The sequence below is a fragment of the Gobio gobio genome, assembly GCF_949357685.1.
Source record: "Gobio gobio genome assembly, chromosome: 20".
Taxonomy (NCBI): Eukaryota; Metazoa; Chordata; class Actinopteri; order Cypriniformes; family Gobionidae; genus Gobio; species Gobio gobio.
In genome coordinates, this window is record NC_137113.1 from 5973360 (window position 1) to 5991348 (window position 17989).

Below are 17989 nucleotides of genomic sequence, written 5' to 3' on the forward strand. Positions count from 1 at the left end.
TGTGTGTGTGTGTGCAAAACACGAGAGATCCTTCAATCAATCACCAGGCGTCTCAGAGGCTGCAGGAACACTTCCGTAGAGGAGCTTCATATTTCTGCGTTAAAAATACACCTTTTTTTTTTTTGTAGAGGTGCATGTGTGAAAAACTGTGCCTTCCAGTGTGATGAAGAATGTCATTTTCAACGAGTCAGTTGTCAAACCTGGTGTACTTGATTCTGATTGGTCAGTCACGGCATTCTGCTGTGTGTTCTTTTTATGTAATGCCAAATTCATGTCCATTTATTCCCTTATTTTAATTTTTTCTTTACACGTTTTATGGGTAAATTTTGCAAGATCATCATCTATATGCTTTGCTAATACTTTTAGGCCTGAATGGGAGTTTACTGTATGAGTCACTGAGGTTTAACACATGACGTAAATCCGTGTGTGTGTGTGTGTGTGTGCAACTGTAGGATTTTAAGGGATTAATTTCAGTAAATAAGCCCATCCCTTCATGCAGATGCTCAGTTTGGCATTTTTCATACAGAAAGGCTTTGCAAAAAAAATGCAAAAAAAGGTAAAATACCATCAGTCGATTTCAAAAGAGTTATGACAGTCTGGAAGTCTCTGTTTAGTGGTGTATATAGTCTCTGCTGGAGAACATTCTCTCGGTTTGTTTAGTACTATAGAGCAGAGGATAAATGGATGTGTGAACGATAGAATGAGTATGCATCAGTGGGAAAGATGACCACTGCTGATATAATCGGGCTGCTGCCTCTCTGTAATTGGATTTCTACTGATATGTCATTGCGAGAAATGTACTAATCTCTGGTGTTTCGAAAGAAGTCTTGGAACAATTGTAATTATCCTTACAGACCCTGTTAAACATCAACATAGAGATTCATAATGGCATTTATGCACTACATCGAATATTTAAGTCAAGTCATTTTTGTTTGTATAAGCCTTTTCACAAGCCATGTTGTTTCAAAGAAGCTTTATAGAAAATGATGCATTAAGCTTTAAAGTCATTGTGCAGTCGTGGCCTAATGGTTAGAGAGTCTGACTGGTAACCCGAAAGTTGCGGGTTTGATTCTCAATACTAGCAGGACACCTAACCCCCAATTCCCCCCCGAATGCACACTGCTCCAGCTGTGTGTGTCAGCAGTTTGCAGTGTGTGTGTGTGTTCACTACTCACTACTCCTAATGTGTGTGCACTTACTTGGATGGGTTAAATGCAGAGGACAAATTCCGATTATGGATTTCCATACTTCATATTTCACTTTATAAAGCTTGAGAAAACCAATGATGATTGTGGCAAAGAGAAAAAAAAAATGTTGGTAGCAATTAAACAATTGCAATTTATTAAATGTCTTTCTTCCTTTTGTCTTAGGTGCAATGGTCCGTGCCATCCCCATCTGTAGTGGCTGGTTTGGCAGGAGAGGGTATCTGAAGAATGGCTGCTCCATGAACTAAAAATACGCTCAAGGACAAGTCACAGAACTGACCAGAACAGGAAAAGGATCTCTGTCTGTCTTTTCTTCAGTCTTCATCTCAGTGTCTCTTTGTGTTGTACTGTTATGACGCCATGTCTCAAACTGGAAAAGTCCTGCATTTGTATGTGGAGGTGAGATCCCCTCCAGAGCATGATGGGAAAGGTAGTTCCTGTGAGACGACAGTGGAGCAAGATGGTCCTGTTGAGGCCTTGACCAAATTAGCACAGGCGGCATCTGGATTTTCCACACCTCCCAGCAGCACATTCAAACCAAATGTAAGCTTCCTACTGCAGCCTTCACACACTTCTCTGGAATCCCCTCAAAGACGCAGCATTCCCCAGCAGGAGCCATTCCAACAGGTGTCCTCTGGCTTCAATAACAACATCGACAGTAAGCAATTGAAACATGTCCACTCGTTGTCATACTCTGGACGGACATCTGGTCCAGGGACACCTTGTCGAGCCTGCAGTCATCACCAGGACTCTAAACCAGAGCTCGGACAGAGGTCCGTGGTCACTTTCAGCTACATTGAGAAGCCTCACATCAAAACTGTGGAGAGTCCTTGTAACAGTCCCAGTGGAATAAAGGAGGCAGCGGCTAGCCCACGTAAGAGGTGTAGTGATCCAAAGCGCTCTCGACCTAATGAGTCTTCCTGCAATAATAGTCCATTTCACCAGCACATGGGTTATCCAGGATTTTGTTCCTCTACTTTGGATCCCGTCGGTCAAGCTGCAACACAGCAAGCCCTGGAGGAGTTTGGCTCTCCCCAGTTAAAGTGCATGTTTTCTCGTGGCCCAGACTGGAGTCCGGAGTTTCACCAACGCCAGAGGGCGCGATGTCAGTCTTGGGCAGGTTCACCAGTGCCAAACAGCAGTGCCTACCGCCATGATCCTGACCCAGGCAAGGTTGAAACTGCATGTGATGTTTCCAAAAGCCCAGCATCAGATGCTTTCTCATCCAACACAGGGCATAACAACCAGCAGAAATCCACCTCCAGGTCCCAACAATGCCCCAACCAGAACCTCCCTTCAAAGCAAGATTGTTCCGCACCAGTCAGTCAAAGTTGGGGAAGCCGAGCTGAAGACAAGCCTCTGTCAGGACAAAGAACCAGCCTTACAAACACACCCACTCATGGTTTGAACCAGCTGAGTGGCAGCAATAACTCCTCAGCCCTGAACAGCCCTGAGGTTGCCCGCAAGATTGCAGAAGAAGCCACCAAGGTGTCAACAATTTTCAACGAGGTCCGCAGTTCTCCCCCTCCCATTGTTTTCAGAGGTTCATCTAATCCAAGCAGCACAAACTATGGGTATCCTTCTAGAGAAATCCAGCATGAGACCTTGCAACAGAGTCCAGTGCAGCATTTGGCTGTTAAGATGAACATACCTGTGCATGAAGACCATTCTACAACAAATGGGGTTCCTCCGCACCTGCATGAAGCTTCTAAGAGCTCAGATTTAAGAGATGACCTGGCCAATCACTCATTCTGCTCTGTCCCAGTGGGAGCCCCTGATTCTCCAGCCCTCCCGTCTCGTCTTCTTCGTCCAAGTTTGTCCAATGCAGACGTGTGTTCTCCACTCCGAGATCCTCGTCAGCTTAGAGCTGACCTGCCAATCTCTGACAGCCCCACTTTACACCGTCATAAGCCTCCACAGTACACTGGAGAGGAGTGGACCTCCGGGGAACCCTGGTTCCTGGACGAGGATGACTGGGATGACCATGTCATTGCAGAAAGCGTGGAGATCTCCAGGCGGTTGTTCATCGGTCAGAGTGTGGACGATTCTCCAGTCAGTTGGACATCTAGACAGCAGTGGAAAGAGCAGGCAAAGAAAGAGGAAGTGAAGTTCAGTTTGACAGAGAAAATTGAAGGGACTCTCAAGAGCAGCAGTCCAGTCTACAGGAAAAGGGTTGAGGTCACAAAACGAGGAGAGGAGAGTGTTAGCCACAGCCCAGGGGAAAGAGTAGAGGAGATGACCAGGATAACGCAGCAACAGAGACAGGCAGAATGGAGGAGAAGGCAGGCTTTGCTTCTAGGGCCAGTGGTTTTAGAAGAGGGAGATGGGGAGAGAGGGGAAGATGAACAGGGGTTTGGAGAACACCAGGCTTTGGCTGGGTCATCCCCGAGCTCCAGTGGAGTTACGGGAAGCCTAGGAGACAGAGATTGCATCTCACCTGAGTCCAGCCAGAACAGCAACCATTCAGATCACCCGTCATCCGGAATACAGGTGAGACATTGTTCGTAAAACCATTTTTACATAAATGGTCTAATTCTTAAACAAGAACCATTTAAAGTTCCTTACAATGAATGAGACCCTTTGTTTGCAAGTGCACTAAGTTTACTGTTTATTATAAACTAATGTGTTGATTTTGTGTGGGTGATCCAGTCGGATGGCGGTTCTTTGGTGCCAGGTCCATCTCTGCACTGTCAGAAAATTGCTCGTGCCAAGTGGGAGTTTCTGTTTGGCACTCCAGCAGAAAACACTGCCAGTGAACGAGAGAAGAGTAAGTAGCCTGTTGACCTCTATAGTATCACTGATCTAAATTTAAGATCATTCAGATTGATAAAAAAGCAATTAATTGCGGGTTTCTATTAGGGGTGCTCCGATTGATCGGCAACCGATCTCGATCGGTCGATAATCGCTTTGGGATGATTGATCGGCGGTCTCCAAAAAGACCGATCTCATGAACCGATCGCATGCTGACGACACATAAAACCCGCACCTGCCGTGAGAGCTAGGGCATGATATGCAGCGACACAGTCTCATTCTCTTTCCAGCGCGGGTAAAACAATTATAATGCTGAAGGTGAGGTACAATTCATATTTCTATATTAAATAACTTACGCAGTCATTTGAAAACTTTCTGTGGGACGTAAATTCACAAACAGTGCGCGTGAATCACCGCGTGCGCGCGCTCTCTCTCTCCCTTTCAAAATGCTCAAATGGCTTCACATCAGCGCATCGCATGTGCACTAAAATCGAGCTGCACAGTTGACACAGGATTTGCCACTTTGCACAATCGAGGCAGTGTCGCATCGTCACTAAAGTTTACCATTTGCATTTATTTTTAAGTCTTGCCAGTGTTCAAACCGCTCAGCACTCGCGCGCACGGTCTGAAGAGAGACACACACACACACACACACACACACACACACACACACAGGCCATCTCACAAAAAGCTTGCGAGTACAAATTGCAATGAAATTTTCAGATACACACAAATGTATGTACTAAATGACCGTCTTGACGAGTGTGCACGTAAACCCCGTCGTGACTCGCGAGTGAACGTTTGTGCAGCTGTGTGTAACCGTATCCGTGTTCGCTCTTAAAGTGACAGCTGTCGAATAAACTGCTGCTGTCTCGCAGTTTCTCTTTGTCTTGTGGTGTTTGATGAACCTTTATTACACTCACTGCTCTTGAATGACTAACTTTTGCAACCTTAAGTGTAAGGATTAATCTAATTAAATTTATTCAGGGAAGACCAATATTAATTTACATTTGATTTCTTATTAAATGTCTTTAGTATTTCTTACCTCAATACTAATGTTAGACCTACCTGAAAAATTGTTTTTAAAAACAAAAATGCACTGCATGATCAAATATTTAAGTGAGATAATAATATACATTTATTATATACATTTATTTGGGAAAGATGGCCCACAGTAGCCTTAAGTCATCTCATTTTCTAAAATAAACACTTGGTGGTTCTTCAAGATCTTGACTCAGTTAATTTAGAGTTAGTTTCATTTCTACAAATGGTGCAAACTCTGCAAGATTATAGATAAAAGATTGCCATTCCCCTGCCATTCTGTGATCGGCAGTGATCGGCAATCGGCAGATCATGATCTTGGTGATCGGTAATCGGTGATCGGCCCCAAAAATGCTGATCGGAGCATCTCTAGTTTCTATGATTATTTTAAGGCAGAAGTACAAGTGTATGCAAGTGTTTGAGTAACTCATGCACTGCAATATCATTGAGCTGGAATAGTCATCAGCAAAACCTTGTCAGTATCAATGGCACCAAAATGGATTGATTTATTTCCCTTCATAGCTGAATGAGTATTATATTTTATCCACTTAGATGTTCCAGAATCCTCCACAGCTCCACCAAGTGGACACTCCACCCCAATCCCGCCCTCTTTTCTGCCACTTGAGGAGCTCGCTCTCAGAGCCAATCATGATGTTCAACACGTAGAGGTGGAGCTAGTGACTCCACCCCCTGCCGCCCCAGGCACCTCCCCCAAAACGGGCATAATTCGGCGAACTTTAAAATACTCTGAGACCGATCTGGACGCCGTTCCGTTACGATGTTACAGAGAGACAGACATAGATGAAGTGCTGTTAGCAGAGCAAGAGGATGCTGACTCAGCGTTTGGAAGTAACCGAAGTGTCATGGGAACTTCCTGTGCTGGGAGCAGCCCTCTAGGAGAGATGCCGAATGAAAGAACAGATGGACAGGAGGATGGGGAGGAGGAGGAAGGAGCGGAGGAAGAGGAGGATGTTGCGAGCTGGGTCTCTGTCAGGATGCAGGGCGATGTGAGGAGGTTGATGGCTGACCAGGAGCGAGCCGGAGAAGAGTTTTACAGCATAATGCTAAAGAGGTGGGAAGTGGCAAACACACACACTGATTTATTCTTTCAAAAAAACTGTGTAAAGATTTAATGTGGTGCAGAATAACAGAAATAACAAGATCATCTTTTTTTAGGCCCCGAGATCATTTCATTAACGACCACCCAGCTCTGAAATCTCCCATCCTGGTCCGTGGCCCTCAGAGAAAGTCCGGAGACAGTTTGGACACATTCAGCCGGCATTTTGAGAACATCATGGAGTCGCATCGTGCCAAGGGCACATCCTACAGTAGTCTGGACAGTCTCGACCATCTGACCTCCAGCACTCAAACTGTCCTGACCTTTGACCTCCCGACACTGACTCCACAAATGCACGGTCAGATCTACCAGAGTGTGCGGCAAATCGTGGAGCTCAGCTTTGCTCCATTGGCTCACGTAGAGATGCCCAGCCTCTCAGAGTCTGTGCTGACCATAACAGGGGACACCGATGCCACACGGGCACCGTCCAGTGAACGTCTCAGCAGTGGGTCAGATGATCGCAACGGGCAGAGCTGGCAGACCAACCCACCACTTTCACTGCCCAGGTTTGTGTCATTTTCATCACTAAAGTGAGGAATTGTTTGTTTTTTTGTGGCAAATGCCATGGAAGTATGTCATTCTGAGTATTTATTTATCCTTTATTTAACCAGGAGAATCCCATTGAGATATTGCTATCATTTCTTCCAGAGAGACCCGAATACCTGTCCTTCATACAGATACTAATATGCTATTGCTCATAGACTAAGAGACTGCGTCCCAATTTGTCCCAATTTAGGACTATCCGTCCTAAATAGTATTCGAAATTAGAATTAATGTGTCCCAAATCGTAGTATGTTGAAATGAGTATTCCAAAGATACCCGGATGGTCTACTTTTTCCGGTTAGAATCCGAAGCGCAGATCCATGCACACTCTAACGGCTAATATCGCCCACGTAATAATTATTTGATTAGAACTACAAACACAGATAAAAAGTGTAAAAAAAACTACAAACATGGCGGATGTGCAAGTCAGACGGTTAAGTAGAGAGATTTGTTTGAGTGATTAATAATCCGTATCTAACCTGAGGTTATCCACATTATACATTTCATCTGCAACAGCATTGTGAACTTGTAAAGATACGTTTGGTCATTAACTTTTAAATGCATCATTATGCAAATTGCAAACACATGAGGAGAGTTCTTAGCATGAGAGAACCATGACTGGCAGATCAACGTGCTACTATATTTCTCTCAGAAACGGTAGGAAATTCAATTCAATTCAATTGAATGTGGATGATTTTAACTACGACAAGATGTGTGACCAGGGCCGGCTCTAGCTCTTTGGTTGCCCTAGGCGAGATTGAGTTTTGCGCCCATAATCCCCCCCCCCCCCCCCCCCCCCCCCCCCCCCCCTAATTGTTAAGCCCACCGGCAACTATAGTTGCCAGTGTATAGTTGTCATTTTCCTTCTGTAAGTATTTTTCTAGATATTATCCATGTTTTATATCTTAATGACACACAAGCAGACAACCAAATAAAGGATTTCAAGAAAAAAAAAATATATTAACTTCCTTCCTGTCACATGAGACTGCCAACTTCCTACCCCTACTTCCAGGGAGCACAACGAAGGCAAACCCTCCCAAAGAAAGGTCATTTTCATGTTACTAATAAGTATTTTTTGTTGACATATATATATCAACATAATCATGAAGGTCTCTAGAATCATCCAAACAAAACACATCTTACAACAGATCTATAGTTTTTAGTATACTTAGTCAAACATAATAAATTTGATTATGAATAAAGATTGATCTGTTGAAAGCAGTTATTTTGAGTTAGATGCTAAATGACATTGAAGGGGTGCATACAACATATTTGCCCACCGGCAACTATAGTTGCCACAGATTCAAATACGATTTTCAAGAAAAAATACAAAAACCTGGGGAAAATAAATGCAGAACATGCCATTCAGAAAAAATTGGGCACAAATGGGTTAAGTATTTATAAAAACTATATAAACAAAAATGCTCCTATTGTTACTCCAAGACTTAAAAAGCTAATTATGACTTAAATGATACACTCTAATAAATTGCACATACAAAAATGCTACAAAGAAAGTTGGAGGATATTTAACAAATTATGACTCAAACTATGGATGAACAAACAAAAATGCTTTTATAGTCACTCCAACACTTAATCAAGAAAGTTAAGACTTGAAGGATCAACTGCAATAAATTGGTCATACACAAATGCTAGAAAGAATGTTCAAGGATATTTACCAAATATTAACTCCATAAACTGTGCAAAAACTCTCTTAAGCACCTGTAAAGACACTTAAGCAAATTATGACCCATAAACTGGATTAACTATACCCTCTACAAACAAAAGTGCTATTATAGATACACTGTACTTACCACTACAAAATTAAAATATATAAGTTATTGTAGCTCTATCCCTATCTTAGATAATAAAAGATGAACAGTTGTTTCTGGCATTTATATTCACCTTCAAAATTGACACAGCATTAAAATTTGGCTCGTCTGGATTTCCTTATTGTCAGTGAAATGCGTAGTAATATGTAGATAACTAGCTAGCTAGTGATAGCTTAGTGACAGCAATAAAACGTCCAATGCCGTCCAATATTAGTTGATAATATCGATAATACGAAGTAAATTTATTTCGTTTGACACCTTTATGGCTGAGATGAGAAGACTTACCTCTATACTGGGCTTTCTTGTGATCGTCTGCCTTTCTCTTTTTCCGTCCCTGTGTACTCGAGGGTTTAGACCGCTTCATTTTTGAAGAACGCGCCAGTGATGACCAATTGCTTGACATAACGCCTGTGCTAGACAATATTCACTTTCAATTCAATCTAATAATCAGGTTAAGTAATTAAACGTGCGGCTGAGGGGGCGCCCAAGGATGATCATGTTTAATAAACAGTATGTTTTATTTCGCTTGTTTTAATTCTATGCTTAATGGGAAATAAGTTTAAGGGCGCCACTAGAGGGCGCCTGGCTGCGCCCCCAACACATTTGTCGCCCTAGGCAACCGCCTAGCTCGCCTATAGCAAACGCCGGCCCTGTGTGTGACAGGGCAGTTTAAATGGTGAGAGGAAGCACGTAACTAAGTGACAGAGCTGTACGTTAAAGACGCAGTTATGATGAAGTAGTTTGTCCTAAAGCTCGCCTACTCTTCTGTTACACACTCAAAAGTATGTACTTTTTCTTCACAAAAACAGGGTGTACTTTTAGGGCATAGTACAAGTAGGCGAATTGGGATGCAGCAATATATTATTTGCAATAGTTCAGTTTCTCCAGCAGATGGAGTTTGCAAGCAGCAGTCTTTTTTGAAGTGAAACATACTGTACTTTTATTTACTGTGACTTGGTGAATCTTGTTCAGATTTGTGAAGTGTTCGTTATATTTCACCTCATAATCTAGAGAGAATGGCAATACTCTCTAGAGTATAAATGAAATTTAAATGTTTAAATGAAATTAACATTTAAAATGGTATCATTTTTGAGAGGGGGCACTTTAATTTTGTGATTTTCTTAGTCTAAATTCATTTACATGATTTTATATTAAATATTTCATGTATTTTATTAATTATGTACTGTATATTCACATTCCACTTTCAGTTTGGTTTGACAGGATAGATTACTTGAGGTGGATTGTAAGCAATATGTTGTGTGTGTGTGAGAGAGAGAGAAGGACAGATGAAAGGCAAAGCAGATTGCTGGCAGAGAACTGAAGTAACTGCCGCATAGATCACCTTGAGGCAAACATAGAAAACAGGGAGGCTGGGAATAGTTTGAGAAATTATATTTATTTCCACAATCAGAATTTCGCTCCATAAATCCTCATTTATAGGCTGTACTCTTATATTTTAAATCTGCCATGTCTCTTGTCTCATAAAACAAGTTAGCACCTGCTGTAAAATGTTAAGTGTGCAGCACAGCACATCACTCCTGTAGGAGCTCAACTAAACCACTAGGTGGTGACAGTCACTCATAAGTGCTATTTGTGTCACTATTAGAACCAAGCATCCCTATTGATCAAACCACCCACATTTCATCAGGAAATATTGCTTTGAAATTCCTAAGTTGGATATTGATCAGGTGCAACAGGTTAAATACTGTGCATAATGGATTGGCATTGGTTAGCCCAGGGGTTTTTAAACTTTATGATGCCAAGGACCCCCAAATATGATGAACCTTTTATGTGCTCCTAAAACCCATCTATATATTTGTATGTATGAAAAAAACATTTAAACTGTTAGATAAATAGTAAGTGTGACATTATAAATGCAACATATCGTTTCCAAACTTAAATTGGCTATACTTAATGTTGGATGTATACCTGCAGAAGAACATTTTAAATTAAAAATGACTTCACAATAAATGTATGAAAGCAGCTTACTTACTGCGTTAAGAATACCGCCTTACAACCCCAGTGAGCGAGATACAGGGGACTATAGTGAGAAAAACTCACTCGAGAGATACAAAACAAACATATACGATTCTGGAAAGTATGTATACGGCAAGAAAGGAGAGAAACATTTAGAAATGAAACAGTTAGAATGTTTGTTAGACTGTAAAGGGTTAGTTCACCCAAAAATGAAAATTCTGTCATTAATTACTTTGTGCGCCAAAAAACCCTAAATAACGACTTATATAGTGATGACAATTTCAAAACACGGCATCATGAAGCTTCGAAGCGTTATGAATCAGTGAGTCGAATCATGATTCGGATCGCGTGTTAAACCGCCAAACTGCTGAAATTTGGCGATTCAAACTGCTGAATCGACTCGCTGATTCATAACGCTTCGAAGCTTCATGATGCCGTGTTTTGAAATCGTCATCACTATATAAGTCGTTATTTAGGGGTTTTTTGCGCACAAAAACTATTCTCGCCGATTCATAAAGTTATTTTAGAACCACTGTAGTGAGATGGACTTTGTAACGACGTCTTTAGTACCTTTTAAGGGTCTTAAGTGTGAACCGTGCATTGTGCCAATGGAGGCCTTTCTGAGCCATCAGATTTCAACTAAAATATCTTCATTTGTGTTCTGAAGACGAACGGAGGTCTTACGGGTGTCGAACGACATGAGGGTAAGCAATTAATGACAGAATTTTCATTTTTGGGTGAACTAACCCTTTAAACATTTTTTACTTTGTCTTTTTATTCTCTGAAATTTTCTGGGGACCCCCTTAGAACCTTCTGGAGGAGCCCAGGGTTAGCCAACCCGTGAACCAATCAAATCCTTAGATATCTTATAATGAGTGTGCGCAGTTGTTATGCCAATTAAAATTGTTTGCGTGTTGTTCAATCAGCGTGGCAGGAACAGTAGCAGCATTGTGGAAGTGCTTAGACAAAGCCCAGTGCCACAGAAAAACACTCTTTAGCTCTCTCTTTCTCTCCGTTTTTGATTTCATCCAACCTCCATAGGTAAGAGCACAGAGAACAATAGTGTAAGATTCATCATAAAGCTGTTTGCATGTGAATATACACAACCGTTTGGGGTCTGTATGATTCAAAATACAGTAAAACAGAATATTTGGAAATATAAAAAAAAGAATTTTATATATTGTAAAATGTCATTTATTCCTGTGATCAAAGATGAATTTATCATCATTACTCCACAGTTTTCAGTGTCACATGATCCTTCAGTAACCATTCTAATATGATGATTTACTGCTCAACAAACATTTATGATTGTTATCAATGTTGCAAACTGTTGTGCTACTTCATATTTTTTTATGGAAACCATGATACATTTTGTTTTCAGGATTATTTGATGAAATAGAAATCCTTTGTACGATTTTGATCAATTGGATGAATAAAAATTGTAATTTCTATTACAAAAAAATCATACTGACCCCCAAATTTTTGTGCGGTATTGCGTGTATGTGAGCAAATTTAAAGCTCATCCTTTATTTCGTTCTCTTTGCTAGTTTTTTTGTCAGTTTTAGAAGCAGCAGTTATGGAATGTATGATCAGATTTATTCTGGTTTACCCACACTGCACTGCCCACTATCAGTCATGTCACTTTTACTGACTCATTGATGTTTACCGCAAAAAACTGTACTGCAGAGTTTTAACACTTAAATGCACAAGTGAATACTTTCAATTATAATTCATTGTGAAATTCTCTTTGCAGAACGGGGTTGTTTACACCTGTAAATTATTACTGTACGTGTAAGATTAAACACTCATTTGAGGAGGGATTCAGCTGGTCTGTTCGTGAGCAAATGAGCGTTTTGTTTATCATTATTCTAAAGAATCGTGAGAAAGAAAACAAGGCGTTTTAAAGTGTGTGTGAACTGAGGAGAGCGACTGAGAGATGAGAGATGCCACACTGAACTGAGAAGGTCATTAGGGAGCGTCAACAAAGTTTACAGAGAGAGAGAGAGAGAGAGAGAGAGAAACTCATTTGGAAAGACAAATCTGTCAAGTTTGTGAGGCGAATTAAACAGCTCTACGAGGATTGTTAGAATACAGACATCTGATGACTAAACGACAGATTAATTCAGTCACAAATAGATTATAACAGCAGGAAAGATGTCCACACACACCTGAGGAGATAATTGAGCGTAGTCGCTGGGCGAGCGGCTCAGGTGGAGCGTTAATGCAAACATGGCTCAGATCCAGAGATTCGCATCAGAGAGGCGTTTTGGCAGAGGTGGTCTGAGGAAAACAGCTCGACAATCAGTGTTTTGCTGGCATTGCTCTGCGCCGGAGAAGAGGAGCATCCTGACCCGCTGCCACACGCCGTACAGGTACACACGGTTTGGAAAGGATGCAGATCATCACTGTACTCCTGTGTTAGGAGGAGTACAGTGTCCTAATGAGTTTAACTTGAAAGTATTCAGCGAAAATGGTTACTAACTGTTACAGAAACCTAGCAACAACCCAGGGTAACACTTTATTTTATGGTGACGTTGTTACACGTTACCAGTGTTGGGGAAAGTTACTTTGAAAAGTAATGCATTACAATATTGCGTTACTCCCTTAAAAAGTAACTAATTGAGTTACTTAGTTACTTTTTAAGAAAAGTAATGCATTACGTTACTTTTGCGTTACTTTTTCCTCACCTGGGCTTGTTTTTGTTTATAACAAAAAAAGTTATATTTTTGTGCAACGGTAAAGACCTTTTCATACCAAAATTTAAATAATAAGCCCCAGGCTGAGGTAAAAATGCAAATTGACGCATGAACAGTAGAGGGCGCAGCTCTGCTGTGCTGCCATTCTGGATAATGGTAGAATAGGATGCAGGAGAAAAAAGTTTTACCAATAAAAACAAAAAAATCTAGTAATTTTCATCATCAAAGGTCAGCAGCAAGACATTGGTAAATTAAATATAAAGGTAGATCTTGCATAAAAATAGTTGTTTTATTTAACATTTAATTATTGGAGGTTTGCATAGTACTCTGATTTTGCATTTGACTGATTTTAATCATTTTGAGGAGTACTGAATCTTTATTGTGCAAGTGAGATAAATAAATGCTCACATTTAGTCTGGAACTACAATAACCATCATGTTTACACACAACGCCTCTGCACTTATTTTTCTCAACATGGGGGCAGGAGAGCTGTCAGTCAAATTCATGTGAAAAAGTAACTCAGGTATTTTGTTGTAAATTTGAAAAGTAATGCGTTACTTGGAAAATGTAATATTATTACGTAGCTCAAGTTACTTGTAATGCGTTACCCCCAACACTGCACGTTACTACACTGGGCGGCAGTGGCTCAGTGGTTCATGTAGGTTGGCTACAAACCTGAAGGTTGGTGGTTCGATCCCCGGTTCCACCTGACCAAGTGTCGAGGTGTCCATGAGCAAGACACCTAACCCCAGCTGCTCCCGACGAGCTGGATGGCGCCTTGCATGGCTGACACCGCCGTCGGTGTGTGAATGAGTGAGTGAATGGGTGAATGTGAGACAATGTGTAAAGCACTTTGGATGGCCATTGGTCTGTTAAAAAGCGCTATATAAATGCAGTCCATTTACCATTTACATGTACTTATGCCGCATTCCAGGCAACCCGTAACCGGCGTTTTTCCAACCTTCTACCCGTGAAAGTGCACTGGAACGGCAGTCAAACCCGTGACTTCCCACCCGTGAACCAAGCCTGTAGTGCTCCTCTCAGAAACTGAAGCCTCCGCGCCTCAATCGCCCCCCTGTGGTTGGTCCCAGTATAGTTCATAAACCCATAGTTGCCAGGGTCGCGGTTTTCCCGCACAATTGGGCTATTTTAAAAAAGGAGTCGCGGGAAAAATTACGGGTTGCGTTTTTTTGCGCTACTTTTATAATGTACTGCGGCCGCAACAAAAATATTATACAGCAACAATAATATTATTTTTGCAGCAGGCGTGGAGAGGGGAGAGACTCTTTCTTCCTGGGCATAAGTTGCATGTTACATAAACATTCTTACCTTTCACCTCAACGAGGGAAAAGTAGCGCTTATACTTCCAGTTTGCGAAAGCTACCTTTGAAGTCGTTGGACTTGGTGTGTGTGACTGTGCATATGCGTGTGTCATAGGTGTGTGTGTGTGTGAACTCAACCTATCAACCTCAATCTTGTCTCCCACCCACCAATCATCATCAGTTATGTGTACAACCACACCCACCCCCCCAACGCGCATGGCATGCACGCCCGCACACACACACACACACACACACACACACACACACACACACACACACACCAACCAACCATCCAGAGAAAGAAAAACGTTGCAGGTCCGACTGACAGAGAGCCTGTTCGGATGAAAAACGCTTCAGTGAGCTCAATTATAGTAACGCCACGTGTTTTTCTCAGCAACGCTAACAGCGTTGTAACGGGAGAAACAGTCATTCGTTTGATTACTCGTTGCTGAAAAAAATAATTCTGTTAGTAACGCCGTTTATCTATAACGCTGCTATTCCCATCCCTGGACGCGAGACACACTAAACAATTAAATTACACTTCAAATAATTGTTTCCTAAAGATGGTTTCTGTCATTTTAGGCAGTTTTTATGACGATGATTTCATTTCAAGTGTTCGTTTTTTAAATAAGTTTAGTTTTAGTTAGTTATTTGATACTATAAAAACGGGGGGTGTGATGTCATGATTGACAGCTGAGATTGACGGCTTCTCTGAGTGAAGTTGTCACTAAGGCACTAACAGACTTTTTTTGGGATTTTTCGGGAGGAGGTTTGGAGCTTTAGCTTTCATTTCTACATTTCTATAACTGTTTATTTCACACCAACATAATGAATTGTTCTGCATCTGTGAGAGTGTGGGCGGGCTTTTTGATTTCCTACTTCCTGCTCTCTACTGCGCAACTCCGGTCCTGAGATCGCTACTGCGCAGACTTGGTCCCAAGATGTCAGCGCCGTGAGCGGGCCTATGAAAGCTTCAACTCTGGTCAGCGGAAGTCAATGAAGTCGCGTCGTCCATATTTTTTTACGGTCTATGCCGTGAACTCGTACTAGATCGATGTACTCCCAGTTACGAGCTCTGACATCACATAGCCTGCGAAACAACAATGGCAGCCCCTACCGATGTGGTGTTTATGAAAGTCGTACATGGAAAACGTAAAATAAAAGGTATAACAGCTTCTCTTGCTTTATTCACCATTTTTTTCTCCTCCGTTCCCCTCAAATAAGCAAGGAGTAAGCACCTTTGGTGATAGTAAATGAGAATAAACCCTGTACGGTCTGCCATGCTTTGTTTACATCTAGCTACCACAATTCCTTGCCTGAAACGCTACAAAGTCGTGAGTCGTGGTTTGAAGTCGTAACTTACGGGTCTAAAAACCTGCCTGGAACGCAGTATTACTATAGTAGTAACAGTAAATAATGCATAATTACTGATAACTAACCCTAAACCAAACCCGTTACACTTTATTTTACAGTGTCCGTGTTACAGTGTAATTATACAATATACTACATGTACTTACTGTAGGGTAAGGGTTAGGATGAGAGTTTGGTTCAGGGTTAGTTGCATGTAATTAAGCAATTCATAGTAATTACTAGAGTATCCACATGTAACACGTGTAACAAGGACACTTTAAAATAAAGTTTTGCCCTTTATTTTATGGTGTCATCACAGTGTAATTATATATTTATATACTTACTATAGGGTGGGTAGGATTAGGATTTGACCCAGAAAATCCACAATGAGCCGACAATATTCACAATTGAGAATCTGTGAGTATTTACTGCAGCGAATTGATTTTTATTAAAGCATTTGTCTATTTTGTTATTGGTTTGATCCGTATGAGCAATCGTAATAGTCATGCTTTAATAACGGTGTGGTTTTTCTTTTGGCCAAAATTATGTCTGACTATCAAATTGTTCACTCCTAAGGCCTGTGCACAGCGAGACAATTGTCGTGCAATGTTTATCGCCAGCGTTTTTCGAGAAACTTTGTGTTCACATCCAAGCGATTTTCACTGGCGATGCGCCAAGTTTTTTTCTGGTGTCAACAGGCCTTTAGATGATCCATCCAGAAATATGGAGCAGTGTTATTTATATCATATCATTGATATACTATTATAGTTTTTGTTAATATTTTGAGTTCTATTTTCTATTTTCTGGTTTTATTTTAATTGGTTGCACTTTATTTTAAGTTACATTACGTATTCATATAAGTACCAAATAATATTAATTAATTACATGTACTTACTATGGACTTAAAGTTAGGGTTATGATTTGGTTTAGGGTTAGATACCTGTAATTATGCATAATTTACTGTTATAACTGTAGTAAGTACATGTACACTGTCAACCTCAACGCTGAAAATGAGTAGAGCCTACTCAAATTAAACAAATTAATTCAATCAAATTAACTTTTGTAAGTATTTAGAACTTTCTTTTTCTTTTGAGTTCTCAAAACTGACATATTTGAAGTAATCTGAATTGTTTCATTGTTTTGAGTTTTATGAAATTGTTTCTTTTAATTTAGACTAACAATTAAATTTAACTGAAACTGGGCTGGGATTTCTATTTCCCAGCATGCTTTGCCATGACACGCAAAAAGGAGAGTAAATGCTAAAATTAAGTGTTATGTAATGTTTTTTGTGCAAGATTAATGTTAAGGTGTTAAGTTTTCTACTACTAAAAATATTTAAGTTGATCATTTTAATTTAAACGTATGAATTACCTTACTCAAATATTTGAAGTTAAGAGCAATTAAAATGTATGAGTACAAAATGGAAATCTGCAAGTTCTGTTGACTTAAATTTTTAATTTCTTAACTTCAAAAAATTTATGTAACCGATTGCCTCAATTATTTTGAGTTTTGTCTACTTATTCGGGATTACAGTGAACGGGTAACTACGTCGGCTTAAAATAAAGTGTTACCTTTTCATTTCAAAGTTTTAATGATATCATATGTCTGTATTATTTTTATTAAAGGGGCTATATTTCAGAATTTTCATGCATTAATCGCTATTTTTATTGCCAATGTGTGAACGGCTTGTAAACAACTTAAAAAACGAGACCTTCCCGCGCTTCCTTGTTTATGAAAGCCCGTAGAAAGATTTTATGTGAAGGATGATTGGGACGAAAATTGGGACGATTGCAGAGAAAATCGCGTCACTATGGAGTTGCTGGCTGCAGTTCACTTAATGGCCACTGGTGATGTTAATACAACTGTTTTAATTATCCTTGTTTTTATTTTTAATTCTTACACATGGTATTCTTATTTCTTATGTAACGCACTTTGAATTGCCATTGTGTATGAAATGTGCTATACAAATAAACTTGCCTTGCCTTGCCTAATAACAAAAATCTTATGATCATCAAGTTATGACCACATATGTTTTTACATTGCTTTAAGTCATCAAAATAGTTATGCAAGATTCAACTAATTTTTTAAAGTCAGTTTAATTTAATTTAAGTTAAAATGACATGCATTTTTAAGTACAATCAACTTATGTTTAAGTCCA

At 40.4% G+C, this 17989-nt stretch overlaps 1 protein-coding gene across 1 annotated transcript in view; it reads left to right on the forward strand.

The window, feature by feature from the left end:
* Positions 1-3440: 3440 nt before the first annotated feature.
* Positions 3441-17989, forward strand: part of LOC307143667 (PH and SEC7 domain-containing protein 1) — a gene marked incomplete at its 5' end in the record, with an annotated part of 78754 nt that continues 64205 nt past the window's right edge. The window contains 4 exons of the mRNA XM_079845400.1: positions 3441-3695; positions 3855-3972; positions 5550-6069; positions 6174-6620. Coding sequence (XP_079701526.1) covers positions 3441-3695; positions 3855-3972; positions 5550-6069; positions 6174-6620 — 1340 coding nt within the window. The remainder of the gene's footprint in view (positions 3696-3854; positions 3973-5549; positions 6070-6173; positions 6621-17989) is intronic.